A 25,721-nucleotide genomic window follows, 5' to 3' on the forward strand; every position below is an offset into this window, starting at 1 on the left:
CGAGGAACAAACTCTCACTGCTTATAATTTTTTCTTTGCCAGGTAAGAAAAAGAGCAAAGAATGTGCTAAAAGTTGAGACAGGAGGACATGCCCAACATAGATAACACATTTGGCAAATTACCCCTCCTACCTTTTCAAAAAGGAGGGCGCCTCGTTCTTACGACATGTCATTTTTTTTTTTCTCCCTCTTTGTTCTCTTCCTGAGAACAAAGTCAGCTGTGACGGTGGCTCACTAAAGTTATCTCTCGGGCCCCGACGTCCACGTCTCTCGCTGCTGCTGCTGGCTCTGCGTGGTGGCGCGTTGCTCGGGGGACCGTGCCAAACGGCTCGCCTCTGATAAGCAATTAGCATTCTCAAGGCTGCTTTCTCTCACATTCAACGTGTTACTACGTGGAAATTTGATCAATCTTAGTCCCGTGTTGGCTAGAGTCCCTGATGCAGCGATGAACACTAATAAATAATTTATTTCCACAGTCGTTAAGGCCCGTGTGACATTGACATATTCATTATAATTTCATTCGTTTTTAAGTAAACATCAAAACAGCAGACGACCTCAGCTAACCACACACACATTCAAAGAAATGCACACACACACAACACACACACACACACACACACACACACACACACACACACACACACACACACACACACACACACACACACACACACTCCTCAGTAAAAATTCAGCAGAATGCGCATGGCTTTTCTAATTACATAGGCTTGCCCTCCTGCTGCCAGAGACGCACATTTGAGCACTGAGAGGAAAGCGTGCGCTAAAAGCAAAGGAGGCTGGGAAGGATGAGTCTTAATGAGGGGAATCAGTGGAACGTGTCTGATGGTGACATTTCTTCCTGGAGCTGGAGGGCTCTCAACGAATGGCAGGCCTTCACCGTGGGGCCTGCTCCTCCGCTCAGCCCTCTCATCCTCCGATAACGGGGCACGGCGCAGCACAACAAGCAGTCCTCGCACAGGATGCAATTAAAACTGATCTGCTTACACGCCCGGAAACGCTGGCTCGGCTGCAGGCGGAGGGGAAGAGGGCCGGGGCGGTGGGGACGCTCGCTGGTGGTGGGGTGGGGATATTTGTTTGTCAGCAAGGAAGGGCAAAAGTGGTGGTCCAAAATTAGCAGTCTTAGTAGTTTATTGCAACATATAATATTTCTTCAAACTCAAAACGCATACATTATTAAAGAAAACAGATGGAGCTTCTGAACAAAAAGCACCATCGCGGGAGTAGGCCAAACGGGATACTACTACTGTAAGTAGAAGCTGACACAGAGTCAGGGTTTCTATTTAACCCCAGCAGCTCTGCTGCCAAGCCTTAATGTGATCTGTTAGTGAGCAGAGGCCTGGGACCGCACTGGGCTCATGGCGTTTGGAAGTAGATAGGACTTAGTTTTGAAGTTAGCTAAAGCTGCGAAAGCAAGACCATGGCTGCTAAAACTATGATTTATTACAACTTGGATTAATTATTTGTTGCTCCACCCAACGGTTCTATCGATTATGATGTCATTGGTTAAGGTTGGGCATTGACCTCGAATTGTTAAAGTGACAGAGCCCCTATTATGCCTTTTTGGACTTTCCCCATCTTTTAGCGTGTTATATAGTTTTATAAGTAAGTAAGTATAAAGCACCGCCCAAGACGATTGTAATTGGTGTAAAGAAATGCCAATAAACCAGAGCATGTTTTTCTCCCATCCTGGAATGCTGTGTGGACTAGCCAGACCTTCCTCCGCAGCGCTGTGGAGGAAGGTCAGTCAAAGCGAGACTAATCTAACTTAAGTTTCACTCCACAGTTTTCTCCCTGGCCTCCCCTCTATAATAGGGGGTTATTGGAATTGTTTGATAATTGATACATTTTTCATCAGTTTTATATCATTGTGAGGTAAATAGTGTGTGGTTTGGACTAGTATATGGACAAGACAAGCAAATTGTGATGGATTAATAGTTTACAATTGTATCTTTAGCTCCAGCACTAAAGGGCATATTGTGTCTAAACCATGCGTAACAATGGGAAACATCGTTCTGTGAATGAGGCCAAGCTGAGCTTAAAGCACGCACACATGCATGACCACAAATTTGTCCTCCGAAGTTCAGACTATTCATCTTTAGATTTGCTGAAGTGCACCTCTGTTTTCTGACCAATTAAACAGGAACACACCATTTTGTCCCCTAATTTGACAACCAAGCTGGTGGCTTTAAAAGCCTGTGGTTTGTGTAATAATAGCAAAAAAGAAAAACAACAACAAAAAGCCAAAAAAAAGGGGTCCCCCCCCCCCCCCCCAGAGCCAGGCCATTGTTGTCCTCCATCAACTGAAGAACCCCTTTCACTGCCCTGCCAATGCGGCCCATTATTTCTGACTATTTGGGTGACCCGTGGCTGTTGTGTCATTTTCACACCACAGGGCTAATTGCACCAAATGGCGGTAGTTTTTGAGGGAACAGATGAGCTAGGCAGTCCATGCTGCCCGCCTGGTGCCAACCATTAGCTGTAATTTAGCTTATAGCTTCAAATATTCTCCAGGAGTTGATGTATTAACACATTTAAAGTGAGCCTGTGGGGATGTAACTGAGCCATCATTTCTCTGGTGTTTCTCTGAATAGGGACTACAGTGGGATGCGTTCATTTACCAGTGTACTCCTGCTAGCAATGAAGGTTTACTAATGGCTACATGTTTTAGATGTTACAGTTTCTTTGTAACTAGGTCTGAGATCCATTGTTATAACAGTGCATTTATCAAGCTTCTCAAAGTGCCATTTTAGTCTTTAAGTGCTGAGAATTCATGAAATTTACTCCTACTTAGAAACTTAAGTATAAAATCAAGTTATCAAATTTCTTAAAGCTAAGAATCACTCTTACTCTCCCAGTAGTCTCTTTTTAAGACAGCTCCAGAGGTCTATCCAGTGGTTAGGAGGCTTGTGATGGCACTGAGGAGACAGAGACGTGCGCCGATCTTTCAGAAGAGGAAGAATGCAGTTAATCAAACAGTATCGTTTGGACAGAGCAGGCATAAAATATCATAAAATCTAGGCTATATGTAGGCAGGTCAGTTAACAGCACACCGGTTTAAAATTTGTAATTGAGACATGGTGGAAAACATGTTTACCTTACATTCCCAACGTGGATATCATAATGTATTCTCTTGAAAACTCTTTATTGTCAAATGTGTCGAATGTAAACCCCTCTTAGGAATTTCACCATACAATGTGAATTTATCTGAGAATATTCTTAAATAAGGAAATCTATTCAGTGATTGGTCCATGCCTGTCGTCATCCAAAATCCCGTTTGTGGCACAGCAAAGTGTCGTGAATCATCTCTAAGACTGACACTTAAAGTGCCCATATTGTGCTCATTTTCAGTTTCATAATTGTATTTAGAGGTTGTACTAGAATAGGTTTATATGGTTACATTTTCAGAAAACACCATATTGTTGTTGTACTGCACATTGCTGCAGCTCCTCTTTTCACCCTGTGTGTTGAGCTCTCTGTTTTAGCTACAGAGGCATCTCACTTCTGTCCCATCTTTGTTGGGAGTCGCACATGTGCAGTACCTAGGTAAGGACTACTAGCCAGTCAGAAGCAGAGTATGAGGGCGTGTCCTGACAGTACCAAGGTAAGGACTACTAGCCAGTCAGAAGCAGAGTATGAGGGCGTGCCCTGACAGTACCTAGGTAAGGACTACTAGCTAGTCAGAAGCAGAGTATGAGGGCGTGCCACGCTAGCAGCTAGGTGAGCAATATAAGGTGTGTTACACAGAAATTTTTCACAGAAGTAAAGGCTGGACTACAATAGAGCTGTTTGGAGCAGTTTGTGAACAGTGTTTTCTGTTGGAGATGGTAAGTCCCTTTGGAGTGGACTTTGGGCTTTTTCACTTTGTAAACCTATAACAAAAAAGATATAACACAATAAAGGAAAGGGAAAAAGCATAATATGAGCACTTTAAGATATAATCCTACACTTCACTTAAATGACCACTGAGAAGCTTGATAACTTAGCTTTTAAGTGCAGCTTTGAGCCAAGAGTAGCCCTGATCTGTTGATCTTCTATATAGTCAGTTCTACAGAACTCCCCTAGGCCTGTTTTCAATCAGGTACAGAGGTCCAGTTATATGGAACAGATGTTCTGCTTCCCTTCGCAGTCACTCCTCATTTATGACAACTTTTATTGCTGGAGTACAGCACTATGTAAATGTCGTTATGATACAGTGTATAGGCTAAACACAGTGTAAATATATTATTGTAATATTTTTTTTCTTCCTTGTTTTCTATCTGTAGTACCCCTTGTCTGGAATTTCTTTCCTTTATATATTTAAAAAAATATGTATGTTCATTTGCAAATTTGTGGCAAGCATGTAGAGCTTTCTTTAATTCAATGTTAGGTGGGTTCCGTTTACAAGCCCTCTAGGCTTTTTTCATCCTACCTGTGCATTTTATTATGTTATTGTATATTCCTTCTTTTTCATATGCAGAAAGAAAGAAAGAAAGAAAGAAAGAAAGAATCAGTTTCTCCTCTCCTAACACATTGTGTTCTTTGCTCGCTGTAGCTGGCTGTACCTTTGATGAGGACTCCGACCCCGGCCTGTGTGAGTACCGGCAGGGACAAGATGACGACTTTGACTGGCAGCTGATCAGGACCTACAACTGGCCACACCCGACCCCGGATCTTCTACGAGGTAGAACTCTAATGGGCCAGAACGCATCACCTTGGTGGTCTTTTAGCATATAATCCAGTTTCAGTACACTTTAAAATAGGGCTGGGTTTAAAAAAATAATTTTTTCCGATTTAAATAGATTTTTGTTTGAATGACTCAATATGGATTCATAAAATCCCAAATCGATCTTTGTATCATATGAAACTCTAACACCTAAGGAATCCAAGTAAGTACCAACTACAGAACTGTAGAATCTCTTTCAAAGTTTTGCAACTGAAATATCCCAAGACATTAAATCGGAAATCGAATCGGAGATGTAATCGATTCGAGACCTTATGAATCGGAATTGATTCGGGAAATCAGTGGAGATACCCAGGCCTACTGTAAAGCATCGTACAGGATTTTACTGGAACTGTCTAACTTTTTGTCAGTAAAATAAAGAGTGAAGAGTTTATTCAACTTATCAAATTAGGTTTCTAAAGAAGCATGATTATAAGCATATTGAAAGGACTTCTGAGAGACTTCAAACTCTTCCGAGACCTCTCTGTTTGGTAGCTTGAAGAAGGCATATACAATATATGATTGAAAATCGCTGTGTTTTTAAGATAAGTTAGGTTCCTGTAGCAGGTATTTGGGAATATACTGTATATTTAGTAAAAACAAACATGAACCAAAGAAGCCCCGCGTCTAGAAATAAAGGTATAAATACAACACAGAATCACCCACCAGTCTACTATAAAGAAGCTCACCGCAGCTTTTATGTGCTGTGCTGTTTTTCAGACAGTTCATTATGAGAGCTCTGTGAATTTTCAGAATACAATAATGACACATTTTATGAAAACAAATGCACTGCAAACTAACTGGGACTGTTTGTGCAGGATTCTGTCAATTACCAGCATTACTGCAAGTCCAAACATTGAGTCTAAAATAATTTCAGAGCAATCAAGACAGGATAGGTGTATGGCTTTGAATGGGGTGGATCCAAAGAAAAGGAGCCACAGTACTGCACTATCATTGCCATGCTGTGACAGTTACTTTGAAAACTTAGAGTATCCCCAACACTGGTCACTTCACAGACACATACTGTAGTAATTTACAATGTGAAGTCATTTCCAAGTGTTAAAATAGTCACTTTACAAAAATAACATCTTTGGCGTTGATGTCGCTGTGCTCAAAGTTTGAGTTGATAGAGAAAAAGAAGATAAAGAGAGATAAGTTTACACATATCACAAGTGAAGTGACGAAGATAGTGCAGGGTTCAGCACAGATTTGGATCCGTCCATTAGACCCTGTTCAGGGTTCAGATTTAAAAAGTTGCATCAAGATACTATATCCAGATATCTGGAACCAGCTAAGACTGATTGCAGTCCACCGCCCCCTCAGCTACCAACAGAATGCATCCCATATGCATCTCAGGAGATGCATTTGCGATTGGATTTTGCCTCCCGGCTCACTTTTGATTTGCTAAACAGGAAACACATTTGCTCAGCCATGCAGCTTGAAAAGGGAGTAATGGCGACTGTTGGATGTGTTGCCTCAGGGTGGCCTCGAACATCACCTTGTGCCAAGCAAATCAACTGTGTTTTGGGGGTTTGTCTTGCTTTATGCACAGTACAAAGTTGACTACGTGGTTCTTGAGTACTAGGACTTTACTATATCTACTCCAAATGTGGCATAAGACACAATTAGTTTCTGTATTTTGGCGGTTTTCGCACCATTACTGTGAGCTGTTTACTTGTGAAGGAATCACCCAAAATGCCCTTTGGTGTCCAGACTAAAACAGTCTATAGCTATGCAGCAGAAAGTTAAATTACTTGGAGGACGGGGCATTTCTGTCCGTCTCTGTGTAATCCTAAAACTTAATGTGACTTGACACAATGCTGAACAATTTGTGTTTGTTGCATTGCTGTGGAGACAGTCATTTCACATCTTAAAGCTGCACCAATCAATATGTTTACATAAATAATGGAACCTATGACTGTGTAATGTACTCTAAAAATGTATCTCATAGTGATGATCCCACAAAGAATATCACACAACTCTGCAGTTCCCCTTAGCAGGGCTCTATAGAGGTATTTTAGTCCGGTTATAGCTAATTGTTTGGGTTTAGCGACTAACCAGTGAACATAGTGTAACATTTAGCAGATATTTCATCAGACTTGATGGAAACCAACACAAAGCTAAAGGAGATTGAATATTGGATGTCATTTTGGGAGGTGGATAGAAAATGTCCCCAAGTAGCTAAAAAATAATCAAATAATACTGATTTAAGATCATCATCTCTACTGGCATGTCACCATTTACCAATGGAGATGTTGAACAGCATACAGACAGAGTAAGAGACTAGCTGGTGAACATAGCAGAGCATTTTAGCAGCTGTCTCTTTTGTATCTTTTATTTCCCTCTGTTTAGACTCTTACTTTTATTTTTACTTTAATATTATATTATTTGTATATATTTTTGTATCTTATTTGTTTACTTATTGCAATGACTGAATATCTGTAAACTATTTTTGGAAATTAAGTTTAGAAAAAGCAGTGTGTTGGGGGAATCACTTTTTCTTCTCTTTTTCATCAAACCGCAGTTTTTGCAAGTTCACGCATTTTTTGCAAGTTCTCGCAATTTCATTGCATAAAATTGCATAAATATCCCGCATATTCCATCCCATTTTTTAAGAAAACGTGCCACATAATCAAGGATTTTTGCCCGTAACAATCACAAAAAAAGCGTTTTTCTGGAAGGACTGTATTAAGGTCACTCTTAAGTTTAATTACCTAATTTAGGACTACATTTTACTATCATATATGACAAAGAAAAGCAGCAAATCCCCATATTTGGCTTGACAAATTACTAAAATGATAATTCAACCAACCGATTAATTGTATCAGCTTTTGAATGTCATTATGCCCTCTAAGCTTGTACCGCCTCCCGAAAACAAACTACAGATACACCTTTCCCTCCCATTTCATCAGCCTCTAGTGACTGTAGTAAATTTAGATAAAGAAAGGTAAAATAAGGTAAAGAAAAAGCTGACGGATAATGATTCACATTGGTGACGCTGGGCGCTGCGAAATCTGGCTATTCTCACCAGTAATCACAGCAGTCTCTGACTTATGTGTATTGAAGAAAGTGTGAACATGCTTTATTTCCACTCTGGCTGGATGTTAATGGATGTTGAAATGGACTGACAGCCTACGTCCGCGTGCTCACCAGGTTTTCTCAGTGATTTATGCCAAACAATCTTATTACCTTGGACCGCGTTCCAATCATCAACCTACTGACAGCTTGTTTTCCCACATTCAGCCCCTTGCTGCTTTTCTATTTAAGTTTGTCATGCATCTACACAGGTGGCCTGCTTTCCAATCTCCGCTGACATTTTACATATATGTGTATTTAAAGCAGTATTTGCGAGTCTACATCCGAGAGGAAAACATCAAAGTGTGAAAGGTGCTGGTTATAGGCGGCCGGCTCGGGTAAACTGTGGCAATTCGTTGAAGGAGCCGGCAGACGTCCGGGATTTTATAATCCATTCGCAGTCATCAAGTACTTGTTCCGCTGTTCCAGGCACAGCTCCCCCGAGGCAGGCTGGGTATGTTAAGGAACTCCCCGGGATTGGTGGAGTCTAGCATGGGTCATTGCTGATTACACTTCCTGGTGTTCCTCAGGGGCCGGCAGCGCTACAAAGGCTGCTTTACATCTTCTTTTCATCCATTAGATAAGGTCATTTACAGACAGGATGAGCACATGCTCCGATGACTTGGATGTTCCTCTCGGATGCTGCTGGATAAGAGATGAAGATGTGATATATGGCTGTGTGGGATCTCATCATCAAAGGAACCTGTTGTGAGCCCATTTATTGGGGTCATACATAAACCATAGGCTGTATTAGGGACTAGTAGGTAGAGCTGTAACAATTCCAAATGTTGTCATACAATTCATTGTCTCAGAAATAATTGCGATTAACAATATAATTGTTTCTTTCAGTCAAATTTAAAAAGATTAATTAATGTATTACTTTTTTAAACAAATTAAAAACACCTCTTTATTATCATAAAACAAATTTCTGACTGTATCCCCCCCTCTTGTCATTTTTGTTGCTATGAACATGTAGGGTAAAGTGCCAACAACTAACAATTGAAATAATAATAAAAAATATAGTCTGACCAATAATCAATATAATTACAATTTGGCACATCTAAACAAACAGAAACAAAGCTATTTCTAACCAATCATATGGCAACCATTTAAGAACATTACATTTATGGCTATAGCTACTTGTTGTTTCCCAAATAAAGAATTTGACATACAAAATGATGATCTCAAAAAAACAGAAATTATATTACCCAATAACATGTTAAAAAGTCAAAATTGGCTCCAACTTGACTGACATTAAAATGCTACTTATATTTTCATGCATCAGTAATATTGATAATAATACAATATATAATAGTATGTCACTCAAAGGAGCTATTTTTCTCTATTGAGCTATACTTCCATACTACATGACTCTCAACCAGTGACATCACTAATGGGAGGAGTTTCAAACAGGAATGTGGGCGAGGCGTTTCAGGCAGAAAAAGTGCTGTCTATGGAAGAGAAAGCTCCATTTGGAGTGAAATGTGTGTTTTTTTTTTTTTGGTACTTTATACATCTATTCCATACACCCAAAAAGCATAACTTGGCTTTTCATTGGCTTAATGGAGACGGCACACATGCTTTTGCTTTTTTAAATGGCAAAAGACATGAGAGAGTTTTAACCAATGAATGTGCACAATGCAGGATTTATACCAACAGAAATCTCTTTTTGCATTGTATTGCTCAGCCCTACTTTACAATATTAAGTATGGGATTGGATCATAGATGAATCTGTACTGCGTTAAAGGGCAACTATTATATAGCATTTTCAGGATAAAATGTGTTGTGTTTGTACTAGAACATGTTTATATGTTTTAATGTTAAAAAAAAAAAAAAAAATGTTAGTTTTTCTCATACTGCCCATGGCTGCTTTACCTGTATTCACCCTCTGTATGAGATGCTCTGTAGAGCGCCTGTCTCTTTAATCCCTCCTCCCGTAAAAGCACAGTCTGCTCTGATTGGCCAGCGTGTTTCTTGGAATCTCCAGTACGCTCCAGTTTTGTTTCACTAGCTAGTATCAGCTGGAGCTACGGCAACGGAGTATATAGCAGGACTCTGTACCATGAAAAATCGGCAATAAAGGATTCTAAACAATATTACACAACCAGACATGTACCAGCGGTAAAGTGACCGGAATTTGGGGAGAAATGACCAGGATTGGCCGCCAAGATTATGTTGCGTTAGCATGCAGCTATTTAATAGTTAGCAATATGCTAACATTAGATTGTAATGGAACGAAGCAGCACTTTCTACTGTCAGAAATCACAGATAAAGGCTTCTGACCCAAACACTACCCAAACGGACATGTTTCAACAGTAATGCAACCCGGAATTGGGGAGAATTTAACAACCTTGGCAGCCCAGATGACATCGTTTAGTGCCATTAGCCATGTACCTGCTATAGTTAGCAGTGGGCACTAATAGAATATAGCAGCACTTTCTAAAGTCAAAAATTGCAGATAAAGGCTTTTAAACCAAATACTACATGAACAGAAAATGTTTCAGGAGTGACGTGACTCGGAATTACTGAGAATTTAACAACACTGGCAGCCAAGATGACATTTTACTGCCGTTAACATGCAACAATGTTAACACCGCAGTGGCTTAAAAAAACACTCCAGTCCTGCCTACTTGGAGCGGATGACCAATCATAGAAGGCCGGCTTAGAGTTGCCTAACACTGCCGAGAGAAAAAAAAACAGTTGAAACCGGAGCGCTCAGAATAGATGGAAATCTGAACGTTTTAGCTCATGGGGATTTCTCTTAAATACGTTTACCTCATTATTTGAGTTTTTTAGATATGACAGAAAATACGGAAAAGCATAATATGTCCACTTTAATATGGATTCTAGTGAGACAAGTGGTTACACATAACCTTCTTGTTTAGCTTTCATATGTGTTTGTCTTTATTTACCACTGCATCAATATGTGATGCAGGCAAGTGTCATAAATAATAATGTAAGTGAACACATTAGAGAAGAAATATGACTTTACCTGTTCATACCCAGTGTAAAGTCGGCTTTATCTGTTGTTTTCCCACTCTGCAATGTAGGGTGACCTGTCTATCTAACCTTCTGATTGATCCAGCAGCTCAGGGACAATATGTATGGTCAGAGTTTTCCAAGAAGACCTCAGAAGCAACACTGCAAATATATAGGTTTGCCTTGAATCTTTCCAAGGGCTTTAAATTCTTTCAGAGACGCTAAAGAGACTGCAATTGAGACAACAACTTAGTTTATTGGGCACCAGCAGCTCAATAGTATTGATTTGCGCCCACCAGCCAGTAGAATACCAATGACATGAAACATTGCAGCTAAAAAGGAACATGTTACGCCCTTCAGCTTTGCTGTTTTTTTTTTTTTTTTTCCTTTCTTCCCCGCCAGTGTTTCTTCAGAATCTCTCAGCCTGGTTGTCAGCATTGTAATGCAGGATTTGAGATGCCAAGGCTCAGTGTCTGGGGCTATGTGCGAAAGCAGACATGATTGCTGTGCATGATGGACAGGCTGTTCTTTTAATAGTAAAATTGAACAGGCTTCTGCTGTGCTGGATCAGACAAAACAGATGCAGGGGCTCTTAAAGGAGATTTGATTGGAGTTGAATTAAATTGAACCCACGGAGGACACCTCAAAAACTTGTTTAGGTCGATACCACGGGGTCCCTTTGAGAAATGGCAGCATCTAGAAAGGTTGGTCTAATTTAAATTCTCAAATGTTGTCCTGCATAAAAAAAATATACTTAAAAAAATGGTCTGCAGTTAATTTGACCACAGTTTAATGAAGTAGACAGCCAATAGCTGGTCTGTAATCTGGAAAATGAGGATAATTATCAGAAAGAATCCTTTAAAGGGCGGCACATTAATTGACGGTATGTGTGATATTGTTTGCAGAGAGTTCAATAGTTATACATATGAAAGAGGTGATGTTTATGTATTTTCCACATGGAGCTACTTCAATATATAGGTGTAAACATATTCTAGTGGTGAGGAGAATACACCTATTCACATTTAAAAAGCGCAGCAGCAGCCCCATCATCCATGCAAAGAGAGGATGTCTGCTCTCAGATTTCTTCAAACACCCGACCTTGCTATTTCAAACATAGACAGAATGCAAATATCATGTGGCTCACAGAAAGGGGAAAAAAACATCATTAATGTCAGCTTTTGGTTCAGCATAAATCACCTTTGAGCTACGAATGCTATTGCAGCGGCCGGTCCAGCATGCACAGGGCTGGGCAAAGTTAAGTAAAGCTAAGCAAACTTCTGAGGCTCTTCTCCCTTGAAACTTCCCTCTTGGGGTTTGAACATGAAGCTCATTTGGTGCACAGAACTTCAAACCGTTTATGGTTTCTTGTCTCCACCGGCTGCCCTCTCGTCTGTCCCCGCTCTGCCCGGTTTAAAAAAATCAAAATAAAAAAATAAATCTGAACACTGCTGGCTTTGATGATCTAGGGCCCAGAGTAGGAAAACTAACTAGAGGAGGCAGAATGACTCTTTGCATTTAAATGGCACATTAACAGAGAGCAGTTTCTCTTGATCGCATGACTTATTTGAATTTGTCAGCATTGGAGAGTCTGTTGTTGTGCAGGTACAGTTAGGTCTATGTACTGCTGAAGTACTGGTACCAATCAGATGTGTAGGTATATATATTCTTATAGTAATGGACATCAGCATCTGTGAGCAGGCCATCCAATGGTGGAATTATGGACCAAGGCAGAAACTTTTTGAAAACGGCCCCCCTTATGAACACCCACTCCAGCACCCCCCTTAGCTCTAAAACCAACACGGGCAATTTCAAACAATCTCTTGGCCATTAGCCTTGTAGTGGCAGATATGGAGTTTCTAAAAAGCATTTCTAAATCCAGGGTTCTAGACCAGGCCATGCTCTATTTTGCATACTTTATGCAGAAATATTCAAATACACCATTAAAAAAAAAAAAAAAAAAAAAATAAAAAATGGCAATGCCACTTTTTCCCTTGCCAAAATTTAGTCTAACTTTGAAGCATTATTATCCCTTTCCCGACAAGATAGCATGACATAGTTGGTGCCAATGGATGCCTTAGGTCACCTTGTTTCATACGATACCAGTATATATTCACTCTAGCTTTGAAACTGTTCTCTCTTCACTCTGGCTTTTCTTTTTTGAGCCCCTGAATTTTTGGGTGAGACATTTAGACTTAGATATGGCATGTGTGTTCTGCACATCTGGAGTATCAGATGATTTAATAGGGTTTTAATGATAAAAATAATTGTATTTATCATGTAAATACATATAACTTAAATTGTCAGTGTAAGTAAATCAGTAAGTTAATTGTTGCACTTGATCCCATTTAAGGGTCAACCATAGACCTTTGCCTGGGCGATCTGTGTACCCTTTGACCCTTTTTTTTTATTTGATTCAATAAAAATCTGTTGCTGCTTCTTTAAAAGAACATTTCATTGTGTTTAGAACTAAAATTGGATTAGAATTTTGGCTGCCATTAATTGGTGTCACAGACTGCAGCAGAATGGACTTTTCTTCTAGTGGAAAATAAGTGTAGTACTGAGAATCTGGACCCTTTTTTCTTCTTGAAATAGTGACACTTGTGATTGCAGTCGTTGGTCCCTCTGAGGTTCTAAATTCACTTTCTTTCATCAGCCTCAGGGGAAAGTTTAGGGGAAGACATAAACCATGTGTATGTGTATCTTGGGCAAGGCTGACTGAAACCACTAAATACCACGAGCAGACCACAGACAGACCGGAGAAATGAAAACAGGATGAAAAAATATATACTGAAGGAGAAAAGGCCATGTGTTGTGGTGAGATTCAGGAGTGATTGGCTGAAAGCAAGTGATAAAGCTTTTTTTTTTCTTTATAACAAAGTAGCTGGAATTTTCCATGTGGAACTTTTACCTACCTGTTGCTTTCTTATCCTCCTGTTGTGGAACGTTGGAAGATAAAGGCTCAGGACAAACTGTTAAATTGCACTTTTCTGTAGAAGAAAGAAAAAAAGCCCTGTGGTCTGTTCCGAAGGCTCGACCCTGAAAGCCACGCATTGTGCGCATCAAATGTAATCAAGGAGTAAGGATCTTATTATCCTCGTGAATCCACCGCACGGCCATGATGCTACAGAAATTATTTTGACAGCACATGTATATTGGCTCATTAGGAAGCTAGACATATATGTGATTAGGAAGACTCCAATTGATTCGCTATTGTCTTTGGAGTAGTAAGTGTTGCTAACCACTATAATCAGTTGATTCAATTGGCAAGATTTTACAATGGCGCATGTCATGATACAGCCACATTCTTGAAATAGATTCCAATTTGGGTGAATAGAGTCATCATGTGTGGGTTTTGGAAAGAGAATTATAAGTAGGGCAATTAGTCGACTAATCGGTCGTTTTGGTCTTAGTCAACTTAGATTTCTTTAGTCCATTAGTCATGTTTTATGCTTTTTTCATGCTGAATGACTTATTTCCAAGAAATGTTCGAGCACATCTCTGGTAAACACAAGAATTAAAGTGGTGCTTTTGCATGACTCTTTGCGGAGAAACTCAGATTTACAGATCTGTCGATTTAATCGACTAATCGATCAGTCGATACAATTGAATGTGTGCTAGTCGACTAAGAATTTCTTCAATCGAGCACAGCCCTAATTATTAGCAGATGAATATTTTTTCGTTATTTTGCTACCTTTTCTAAATATACATACCTATTGAGGAGTGTCAGAATGTTCTAATAGATGCACCACATCCATACTGTACGCTTTTCAAAGCTCTGTCTCGACTTTGAAAACTCCTAACTGAATGTTTTCTTTTTTTTTAACACCATGTCATGTTCAATCACAGGCATGGTTTTGCATTATAGATAAAGGTGCCCATTTTGTCCTCACATCTACAGGGGATCATGCTATCTCAGCAGCAGGTATGACAATAACGTGAGCGACTATAATTAAGATTTTGACAGGCCTGTAAATAGAGGACAGTGTGAACCTGGTCATGTCATTAGAGCGAGAGGCAGCAGTATTTTTTCAGGGACAGGGCCCACTGCATTGACAGGAGGATAGCAGCTCTCACCCATCTGACTCACTCTGTTAATATGGACCCCGGTGTCATGTTTTTTTTAATATTGGCGTTTACTGAAGCATGGTTTTCAGATTTTCCAAAAGGTTATCAAAGATGAAAGTCGTGCAGCTAATTGCTAATAATAATAATAATAATAATAATAATAATAACAATAATAATGTTGATGTGTTAGTGTGTGTAACTACATTCAGCAAAATCACCAAGTCCCAATGAGCATTAGGGGAACACTTTCTAGTCACCTTAGAGGTTGGTAATATGATACATACAGTAAGATTTTGCCATACATTGATTATACATTTTAGTACCTTGATTTGAGGCGGTCAATAACAGAAAGCCTTGTTATGTTGTTAAAGTTATGTTCATGTTTAGCTACTTTATAGGGGTGTTTTTTTTTGTTATCGAAAATCGATTTTGAATCGAATCTTGAACCTAAGAATCGATATTGAATCGTGACATTTTCTGAATCGTGCACCCCTAGTACTTTATCCTTTATCAAGTCATTTTCCAGAAACTGTATTATGTTAAGATAAGTCCGAACATTGTCATAAAAAATTGCATATACGTATGTAATTGCATATATATTCAGAGGATGGTGCAAATCGCCCATCCCTACATCACCTAATGAGCTAGCTTTAGCTTAACATCTGGTTTTCCTTAGCTAGCTATTTTTCTTATATTTTTTGTTAGCTAGCTAACGATACTGTAACGTGTCCTGTGATAATGTCTGTTATGATTTCCCTATAAATTGAATTGAACTAGCCGGCTGGCTAAATTAACATTTGGTGATTTGTTTTCATAGTTTTGTATCTTTCTGGTTACCATGACATGCCATTTAGCTGACGCTTTTATCCAAAGCGGCTTACAGTTGCTATATATGTCAGAGGTCGCACACTTCTGGAGCAACTAGGGCTTAAGTGTCTTGCTCAGGTGTATCGCGGTGGGAATCGAACCCATGTCTCCCACACCAAAGGCATGTGTCATATCCACTGCGCCATCAGGAAACAACAAAAATGTCCATTCCATGCCTCAGCAGTTAAAATAAACTGCATGTTACACAGCCCAAACACAGCATGGTGGCTCAAGAAATCTGTACTTTGCTACTTCCCTCAGTTTGTTTTAGCCACAGCTAATGGTATCTTCTATCAAATAACATTACAGATAAACGTTAGTGCATGGCTAGCCTCTAACATGTGGTTAGCAAGCTACAGTATAGTACATTACACACAAAAGCATGTGATATAGGGGTGGGAATCACAAGGTACCTCACGATGCCATACACAATACATGGCTCACGATACCGATAATATCACGATACAGCAATTCTGCGATAAAAAATATATTGCTAGACAATCCTATTATGGTGTCACAATGAATACAAAATGGCTGTGAAAAGGTTAAGTGCAGGTTTTCTCTCCTTATTCACTGCAAGTCCAAGCACAGTTCTGCAGCACAAGACATAATACTAAAATAACACAACTATAGAGCAACTATGGGTCCAGACTTTAGACTTAAACGCGGCTGGGGCATCTGTTATTTTCCTCAAACTGCTGTCCGCCATCTCATTGAAAACCTCTTCCTCTTCGACTGGTTACCTTATGTTCAAGTTTCCCTCGTTCATGCGTTGAGCGCCACCTTCGAGGAGCCATGAAGTAGCGACGCTGGGAGAAGGGAAATCTATTTAGAGCGCCTTATTCTTTTAGTTAAAATATCGATATTTGGTGCCAGCATTTCGATTATCGCACATAGAGGACAACATATATTGCCATATCAATATTTTGTCCCACCCCTAATGTGATATGTAGGCTCTCATCATCAACTTATGTTCAGTTTGCAATCTGAAATAACATTTTTCTTGAACTAGTCAATTAGGTTTAGCCGACATTATAACTAGGAGTTCACAAACATTCCAAAGTCCATATTGGGTGCCAGTGTGTATGCTAATGTTACCTGAAAATCCACTCTTTGTGTACTCAAAAACCTAATTTTTGCTTGAGTTTTTGTGCCAGCCAAAGTATCTCTTCAGTCCTATGCTAACAAGAGGGTCAATCTCAGCGCCCTCTCTAAGCTCTCTCCAGTTTATGAAAGGCATTTAGAGTGGATTTGCATTATTTATTAGCTTTGCCTATGCCCTTCAATTTCTGCTTGAGCTTTTAATACCTGGTATTAACAGCACGTTGCACCACCAGTGACTCTTCCTACAAACAGGTCCCACGGCTCCAAAAGGGCCTCTCTCTTACCACCACTGATTATTATAAGGCTGTTTACTTCTTTCTCTGAATACTTTATCTCTCTCCTCGCTCATCAGTATACACCGACCGACACATAGCTACCGCTGACTACTTGCAGTTCCTGTCACTGGTTAACAAATGTAAGCAGCCGAGACAGCCGCACATGAAAAACATTTCAAACGGCAGAATATTTTAAAATAGACGGGCATGTGAATATAAAAAACTAAATATCTGTTTTTCCTTGTTGATTTGAATATACGTGACTTGAGCAGGAATCATCACATTCTGCATCTCTCCAGGTGTGTTTCTGGTAACACTGCTCTGGCGTAAAGTACTCCTTTTTATAAGGGCAAATGGATCAACATTTTTGCTTATGTTAATTCACAGCACAGTTCTGGGCTAATGGTTCATATTCTGATTAAGGTCTTACTCAGGTTAAGCCGCTTACTTACATGCATTTTCATATCCTGACTACATATATCTCTGAATATACTGAAATACAGTATATCTGAATTAATAAAATCATTTGAGCTATACTACTTACAAAAGGCTTTAGAAACATGATACGGTTTCTTAGTATCTGAGCTCTTATATTTAGGATTGTAATAAGTGGGATTGGGTCAACACTGATTAGCATATTTTGAGCTCATATATTTGACATTTTGTTATTAATTTTATCAATAAATTGGTGGGTAGTGGGATCACGTACGTGGGATGAGGTAATCCTGCCCATTCAGTACTTCACTATCATTTGCGTCTCACTTTGACCATGGTAAATTAATTATTTTTAATATAAATATGAATCTTAAATGCCCCTAATAATGATGGAATATGCATTCATGTTTTCATTTTTTGTCAAGTTGTACTGAGAAATCTTAGAATGGCACTGCTAAAGCAACACATGGTCATGTTTGGGGACATAACCATGCTTTGCCAGACCTTCCTCCACAGCTCTGCAGAGGAGGGTCTGGCTAGTCCACACAGCATTCTGGGATGGGAGAAAAACGTGCTCTGGTTTATTGGCATTTCCTTAAACCAATCACAATCGTCTTGGGCGCCGCTAAGCACCGGACGGAGCCACAGTGCCTCTGCAAAGTCTCCCTTTCATTCCTCTTTTTTTCTTCTACTTCCTCGTTCTTTTTTTCTGTTTCTAATATATCTTTCTTTATCCTCTATTTTTTTTCCTCCCTTTCTTCATCCCCTGCCCCTTTCCTCCTCCTCTCCCTCCCCTCAGGTGCTGACTGGCTATCTTTAGGAAATATTCCCTTGCTGCCTCACTGTCTCACTGTCGGTGTAATTGATATATTATATATTATAGGTTTTCAGACTTAGGATGATTCATTTGCGTATAATAGGGTGATAACTGATGTAAAAAATGAAAGCCTAGAGCCGTGCCCAGGAAGGATGAGGCTTGTGAGACTAATGACCGTTTAAATAATGCACAATAAATGATATTTTCCAGCCCGATCAAAACCTCCGGAGCTCTGTAGCGAAAGGAGAACACACAGGAAATCCTCAGTTTGACTCAACCCCAGAACAAAGCCCGAATCCTTCAAAGAACTTTGACGAGTTCTTAACTCCTTTAACTAGCACCTAGACCACAGGATCTCTGACCCCCGGTGCTGGATGAGCCAACACAAGTATTTTAAAACTACCCAAACTAAGAGAGTTATGTTAAGATCAGAAAGAATTCACTCCCTGATGGAAATCGACTTTTACTCTGTGAACCCTATGAACCCGAAAATGACTGAAGGCTGCCGCAAGTAATTTGATGATGAGGCGACCACTTGATGCGTTAGTGGTTGCATTTCTGGCCTACGTCAGCTGTCACAGACGTGCTACTTGACACTGTGTTTGTTATGCTGCCAGTTTGTATTTTAGTTCCAACTACAATTAGCCAGAAAATGATATTTGAATTTGATTTCAAGTTTGCCAGATTCTTCTTACAAAACGGTGGCACCTCATGCTCAGTCGCCCACTGTTCATATCAGACTGTGTGCTTGTAAATTAAATGTAATTAGACAAAACAAATATCTTATTAAAAATCACTGCTCACTGCATTAAAGCACTGAGGCATTTAAGGCATTTAAAGGAGAAATCCAAACAAAGAATTTACCATTCACGTATACAGACAGGAGCCATCTTGGGAAAACGGTCGCGATCAGTCGAACGCCGTGCTTGAGCTATGTTACTGGTTACTGGTTGCACGCCATTTGTCGTTCGACTGGTCACATGTAGGGACCCTCATTATGCTACCGTGGAAGTGTGGTGCTATTTTGAGCCTTGTTAGTGGTATAGAAATTGCAATTTCTTTTTACTTTACCCGTGCCCCGACGACTAGCGTTATAAGCTAATTAGCGGTTTGCGCTAAAACAGGTCACATTCAATTAGCATGAAAACATATCCCAGAGAACGGTCGACTCGGTACACATGTGTTCTTAACCCCTAAGGTTCATTTTGCGCCGGATTTCTCCTTTAATGCAGTGTAAAGCCATGTTATATCGCTGCTCGCATGATTTTTGTCACATTGCACATAATAACCACCCACCGTCCAACAGTGGGGAGTGTGTGTGATGTTAATGTCGATACTCTGGGACTTAAACAGACACACTCCTTTACAACTTTGCTTAACCCTGACTCACCTGGTGACTCGTTCTTACTCCCGACTAGAGCCGGCCCATATGGAGAAAATCTAATATCACATTATTTTCACCAAATGCTTCAATGTGGATATTGTGGCGATATTGTAATGTGATAATTGATGCTTTTACAAAATATCTACACAATGAGATTTTAGATAAATAATCATCAGTAATCAGTAAGTGGTTAAAGGTGAAAAAGAGAACAGCTGTAACAGTCTGGAAAATCACTTTACTGTAATGTAGTCTGAAAACCCAGCAAAAGACAGCACTTGTGTCATATAACGATATCCAAAATTTAAGACGATATCTAGCCTCATATATCTATATATCTATATCTATAAATTGCAGGAACGTCTGTCTGTCTGTGTGTGTGTTATGTGCATATCTCTCGAACTGTTAGTCTGATGGATTTTAAACAAGTAAGTGCAGTGCCAAGTTTGACGTTAAAAAGATATCGTCGGTAAAAGAAGCACACATTGGCTTTTGCCGCTCCAGCCGCTGGCCACTCCCCCTCTGCTCACTGACCCCACAGTCACATTAGCTACAAGAGACCGAGACAAAGCGACAGGCTACCATTAATTTTCAACGGGAGTGGCCGTTTGCCAGCGACAACCGACGAGCTCGCCGCTGCCACGAGCAAGGCGGGGCCAAAATAGACAAGAAGTCTATTTTATGCAAATGCTGAGCGATGCGACAAAGCGACAGCCAATCGGAGTGAAGGGGCAGCGTGACGTAGGTCAGTGGCTCGAGTTGAAGAAAATAATTCAAGATGGCGGAAAATGCTTCAGGACATCGTATTTCTGTATATATCTGATATGTTTGGCATTTTATCTCATATATTTTGTTACTTTTATCGAGAAATTTACACTTAATAAACACTTAAATCCAAAAACATTGTTCTTGTGACTTAACAATACCTCTGAAGTAACTTTTAAGACGTGCTTGAAGGTAGAATTTCTGTTTACTGTTGCCAAGCAACCAGGAGTAGGTTAGGCACGCCCAGGAGTGCCCACAAGTGAGTGCATGTCGCTCGTTTTTGTAGCTAATGTGACTGTGGGGTGAGTGAGCAGGAGCAGAGACAGAGAGAGAGCAGCGGAGCTTTGCCAGCTAAAATGTGACATACACATCAGACCCACAAAAATGTGCAAAGTAGCACTATGTTAACGATCAAACGACACAAGATAACTTGTCTCTCTCTCTCTTTCTCTCTCTCTCTCTCTCTCTCTCTCTCTCTCTCTCTCTCTCTCTCTCTCTCTCAAAATTCAATTCAATTTGCTTTATTGGCATGAACAAAGAAAACATGTTGTTGCCAAAGCAGTTTACAGAAAATACATATAGTACATATTACATATTAAATACATACAGTAGGTGTCACATATATTCTATACTCTGATGTAGACCTAGCCTACACTGTAAGTCAGTAGTATAGACTATACAGTGGAGTTGCGTTGGGGTTTGGGGTCCTTCTGTAAGTCATTTTGGGGTACAATTTGGTTCTGGAGAATTCTACAAGCAGCAATACCACAAGCCAAGCAATCGGCCCGTTCCAACCAGGCACATTTTCAACGGGCACTGCACTAGTCAATATAATATCGATATATTGCCCAGCCCTACTCCCAACTCATCAGATACGGCACCTTGGTCAGTGGCCCTCAGCATTTGATAAAGGCACACTTTTAGGGCTGTCAGAGCAACTGCCAGACTGCGACGCTGTATGATGCCGTAGTATGAAGAGCGACAAATCTTGCGAAAGGTTTGGTATGAAGAGTGACATAGTCTATTCAATTCAATATCATTTATAGTGTCAAATCATAACAGATGTTATCTCAGGACACTTTCCAAATAGAGTAGGTCTAGACCACATTCTATAATTTACAAAGACCAAACGTGATGCGTTGGGAGTGAGAATATGTTGCACATGGACACTTTCTATTACCCTGTGGGAGGCTTTGCCACTTTCCCTGCCCTGGTGAGTGTTAGGGGTTTTTCTTACCCTCTTCTCAAACACTTGATATCCCTTTTCCATTCAAAGCATCTCTTCAGTCCTTTTGGTCTTGGGGCCCCCAGTGGGCTGCTCCAGAGAAAGCCCTGGTTCATGTTGCCTAGATGAATGCAGTGGCTTTCAGGCATGGCAGACACATGAAACATAATTCTTTGTTTGTCTAGACTATCAAAAGCTCTCCGGCAGAATAATGCCAAGAGCTGCCTTTCCTCAAAACAGCCTTAAAGGGTATTCAAAAGTCTAACATTTCATTTACCAAGTTTGTGATTATTTTTCTCTCTTCTGCTGTAGACCGTATCAGTTATTTTTTTGTATGTGATGGCGGACTGTTGGTAGACAGTGGATTGTGCTGCCGGAGGTTCAGGCAGCACCGTCAGACCCGCATCGAACACTGACACGATATCGTACCATGTACAGGATGTCAATTTTAGCACAAACTTAAATGAATGAATCATTTTTTAGGTAGAAAGAGATACTTTATTTATCCCGAAGAGAATTGGTCCGTCCATCCATCCATTTTCTGCCACTTATTTAGGACTAGGTCATGTTAATGAAATTAGCTGTTATTGCTTTATACTGCTGCGAAATACTAAAAAAATAACATCATAATAAATAATTCAAGGCCATATCATCCCTACTGGTTTTCCATCATACTTACTCCGGCATGACCGTGAAACAAGTAATCAATTTCATTCTATGTGATTTTAAAAATGGTCTTAAATTAAAGTTGGCGAGCCCTGCAGAAACCCTGTTTTAGCAATCGATGCAAGCAGAGGAAAGCTAATAACCATTGCTACATTATGCTGCAGACAATTTTCCAAACAAAGACACTGTATTTATACATTTGGGATGTATACATTTTGAAATGCTGAGACTAGCTCGGTGAATAGCATTGATCACTTGATCTTGACACTCGCAGTAGATTAGCACAGTGCTACAAGGTGCACTAGATGCTCTTCCTTGAGTGCGTTCTCGAGTGTATTTGATTGGCCAATGCAATGCTTCTCTGCATTACCCCTACATCTACAGCTACTAAAATGTAGGAATGATTTATTGAGGTAAATACTCAACACATCAGGGGTTTAATTACTATGGGGCTGTTATATTGTTGAGCTAAGAAATTCTCTTCCCTTTCCTCTCTTGCCTTTTTGACTGAAGCAGCAAACAAGAGGAAACTGTAATTAGTTTGTACACTTTGTCCAGAAATACACCAGGAGGAGACATGATATATAGTGTTATTTCACTTTGCATGTAGGGCTGCAGGTTTTTAATTTGGTGTGATTGTGAGTTAAATGCTGCTCATTTCTGATTCAGGCTGCCGTTAGTAGGGCTGCTCCCTCTTAGTCGATTAGTCGACTAATCGGTCGTTTTGGTCTCAGTAAACTTCGATTTCTTTAGTCCATTAGTCATGTTTTATGCTTTTTTTTCATGCTGAATGACTTATTTCCAAGAAACGTACGAGCACATCTCTGGTAAACACAAGAATTAAAGTGGTGCTTTTGCATGACTCTTTGCGGAGAAACTCAGATTTACAGATCTGTCGATTTAAATCAACTAATCGATCAGTCGATACAATTGAATGAGTGTTAGTCGACTAAGAATTTCTTCAGTCGAGCACAGCCCTAGCCGTTAGCTGATACTTCAGATGCTATCCCGTTCACACCAATAATCTTCCATCAGTAATACAAGCAGCATAGGCCTATACGTCACAAAATGAAGAACAGCATTGGCAGATACATAACCCAACTAATATATTGGTCCATTCCTACTTTTAATGGCTGTCACATTTGTCCCCCCTCTCCCTCCTGATAAGGGTGCTGCTGTGTGTGATGAATCCCTCCGTGTGTGTTAGTATTTCCCACTACATCGCTTGTGTTAAAGTTGCCCCTGTGCTTTCCCTCAATCTGGTGCTCGCATGGCTAGTTTTCCCAAGTCATAAAATCTGTACACAGAGAACACGGAGGGTATCGACTCAGAGCAGGCAGCCCCGACACACCGCTTCCCCGCGGTCGGCTTGGCCACATGGGTAATTGGCTTCTTCTTCTGCTGCTTCATCTTCTCCACTTCCATCCTCTACCCCGATGTCTTCTACTGTCTTCTGTCTTGCACGCTACGTGAAAGAAAAGGATAAAACTGAAACTGCTGCTAAATACCTCACGCGGTCGCCGGCATTTGAAAAAAGCTGAGGCAACGTGGGAAATAAGGCCGGCGGTGAAGATGATGATGTCAAAAGGAAATATCTTCACTGCCAGCCGCTGGCATCCAAATGTGAAAGCTCTGTCTAGGGATGGAAAGCCATCATTTGTCTTCCTTTTAAACCTGTTGAAGTACTCCGAAAGTGTTAGCTGTACTCTGCCCCGCTGGTGACCTTTCCTGTATTGAGCTCCAAACACCGAAACGCCCACCAACGAGGTGGGTAGCAAAATAAATAGAATAAAATCCTGTCGCTTCCATTTTGTAGTTTTTAGGGTTGCTGTTAAGCTACTGTTAATGAAACACTTCCTGCACAGATGTTCCACATTAAAACGCCACTAAGAACAGACGTCTGCAGGAACTTAACAACGTAACTTACTCTAACAATGTTTGAAAATCTTACTGGAATTAATTAGCGACTTAAAATGCAATCCTAAAAAAGAGAAGCTTAGAAGCAGTAGATTAGTGATGCTGTATGCCCACAGGTATCATAAAGGAACGGCCAGTATTTGAACATTGGCCTTAATGGGAGAACTAATGGCATCTATACGTACTGTAATTAAAAATGATCCAAAATGATTAAAAATCTTTGACTAACATAGGATATTGCTTTGGCTTTTTTCATTGTACAAGCCTTTTCTAACAAATCCAGAACTGAGAAGTTGGCAATAACTTCTGGTTTCTGTCTTTGCACTTGTTTGCCTGCTTGTCTTTGAATTACCACATACTGTCCCCAGTGCCTGTTAAAGTCAAGCAACCGAGAGGCTGCCGATCTCTCGGAGCGATGCTGGGAGGTGCACCCCTGGCATGGGTGCCTCGCGGTGCCTATGCTGCGCTTCAACAGTGGATTGGGAGGGGGGGTGGAGGGGTTGTCTTGGTTTTCCCCGGGCACATCCTTATGCTGAGATGAACTGACATGCTGTCCTGGAGCAGCCGTCGGAGGAAGCGAGAGGGAGAAAGCAAGGGAATCTACTACTTGGCAGGGCTAATCCAGACTTGAGGATGTGCTGTTCCAGGGTGCTATCTTTAACCGGGGGCTCCAAACTCCCACAGAGCAGAATGCAAGACTTTGATTGGGCCGCCCACACTGGTGCAATGTTTTTGGCCAGAGCTGGAGGCTTAGTTGTATCATAGTTGTTGCTGTGCACTTTTTTTTACTTGAGGCCAGAGTGAAACAGCGAATAGAAGGTTGTGACCCTGAGAATCGCCCTGGGCTCAGATAAGCAGAGACTTTGGCTCTCCTGCACTCTCTCTGCTCCACGAGGAGAACAAATACCTCAAAGAGATGTTGCTGCAAAGAGAAAACAAACCAACATATCAAACAGAAAAACAGTGGACTGGCTCACCACTTTTTTATTCTAGAAACTAGAGCCCGACCGATGAAGGATTTTTAAGGCCGACACAAATATTTGATGGTTTAAAAATCCGATATATCGGCCGATATATATATATATATATATATATATATATATATATATATATATATATATATATATATATATATATATTTTTTTTTTTAAATCCAGAAATGCGTAACAAAACATCAAAATATATTAAAGTTCTGATAAATAAAATGTATAAAAATACAAACTTAAGATATGAAACTTAAAATCCTTTGAACAAAAAGACAATAACAAACAAAAAAATTCAGTGTTGCCAACAGGGACGTTGTAGAGCGCCCTCTGGTGGACAAACTATGCAACGCCAACACTCAGAACATGGTTGAAGGGGGTTTTGTCGGTTTTTATTTTATTATTTTAATATTCAGTTATCAGAATCATTTGTCCTTTGTCATTATAAATG

At 40.2% G+C, this 25,721-nt stretch overlaps 1 protein-coding gene across 9 annotated transcripts in view; it reads left to right on the plus strand.

Moving 5' to 3' along the window:
• The window catches only part of LOC120571198 (receptor-type tyrosine-protein phosphatase U-like), a 243,153-nt gene that overhangs the window by 58,767 nt on the left and 158,665 nt on the right, over nt 1-25,721 (plus strand). For all 9 annotated transcript variants that reach the window (XM_039819974.1, XM_039819976.1, XM_039819981.1 and 6 more), the window contains exon 2: nt 4,549-4,677. In XM_039819974.1, the coding sequence (XP_039675908.1) occupies nt 4,549-4,677 (129 nt within the window). The remainder of the gene's footprint in view (nt 1-4,548; nt 4,678-25,721) is intronic.

This window comes from Perca fluviatilis, chromosome 13 (genome assembly GCF_010015445.1).
Source record: "Perca fluviatilis chromosome 13, GENO_Pfluv_1.0, whole genome shotgun sequence".
In the NCBI taxonomy this organism is placed as follows: Eukaryota; Metazoa; Chordata; class Actinopteri; order Perciformes; family Percidae; genus Perca; species Perca fluviatilis.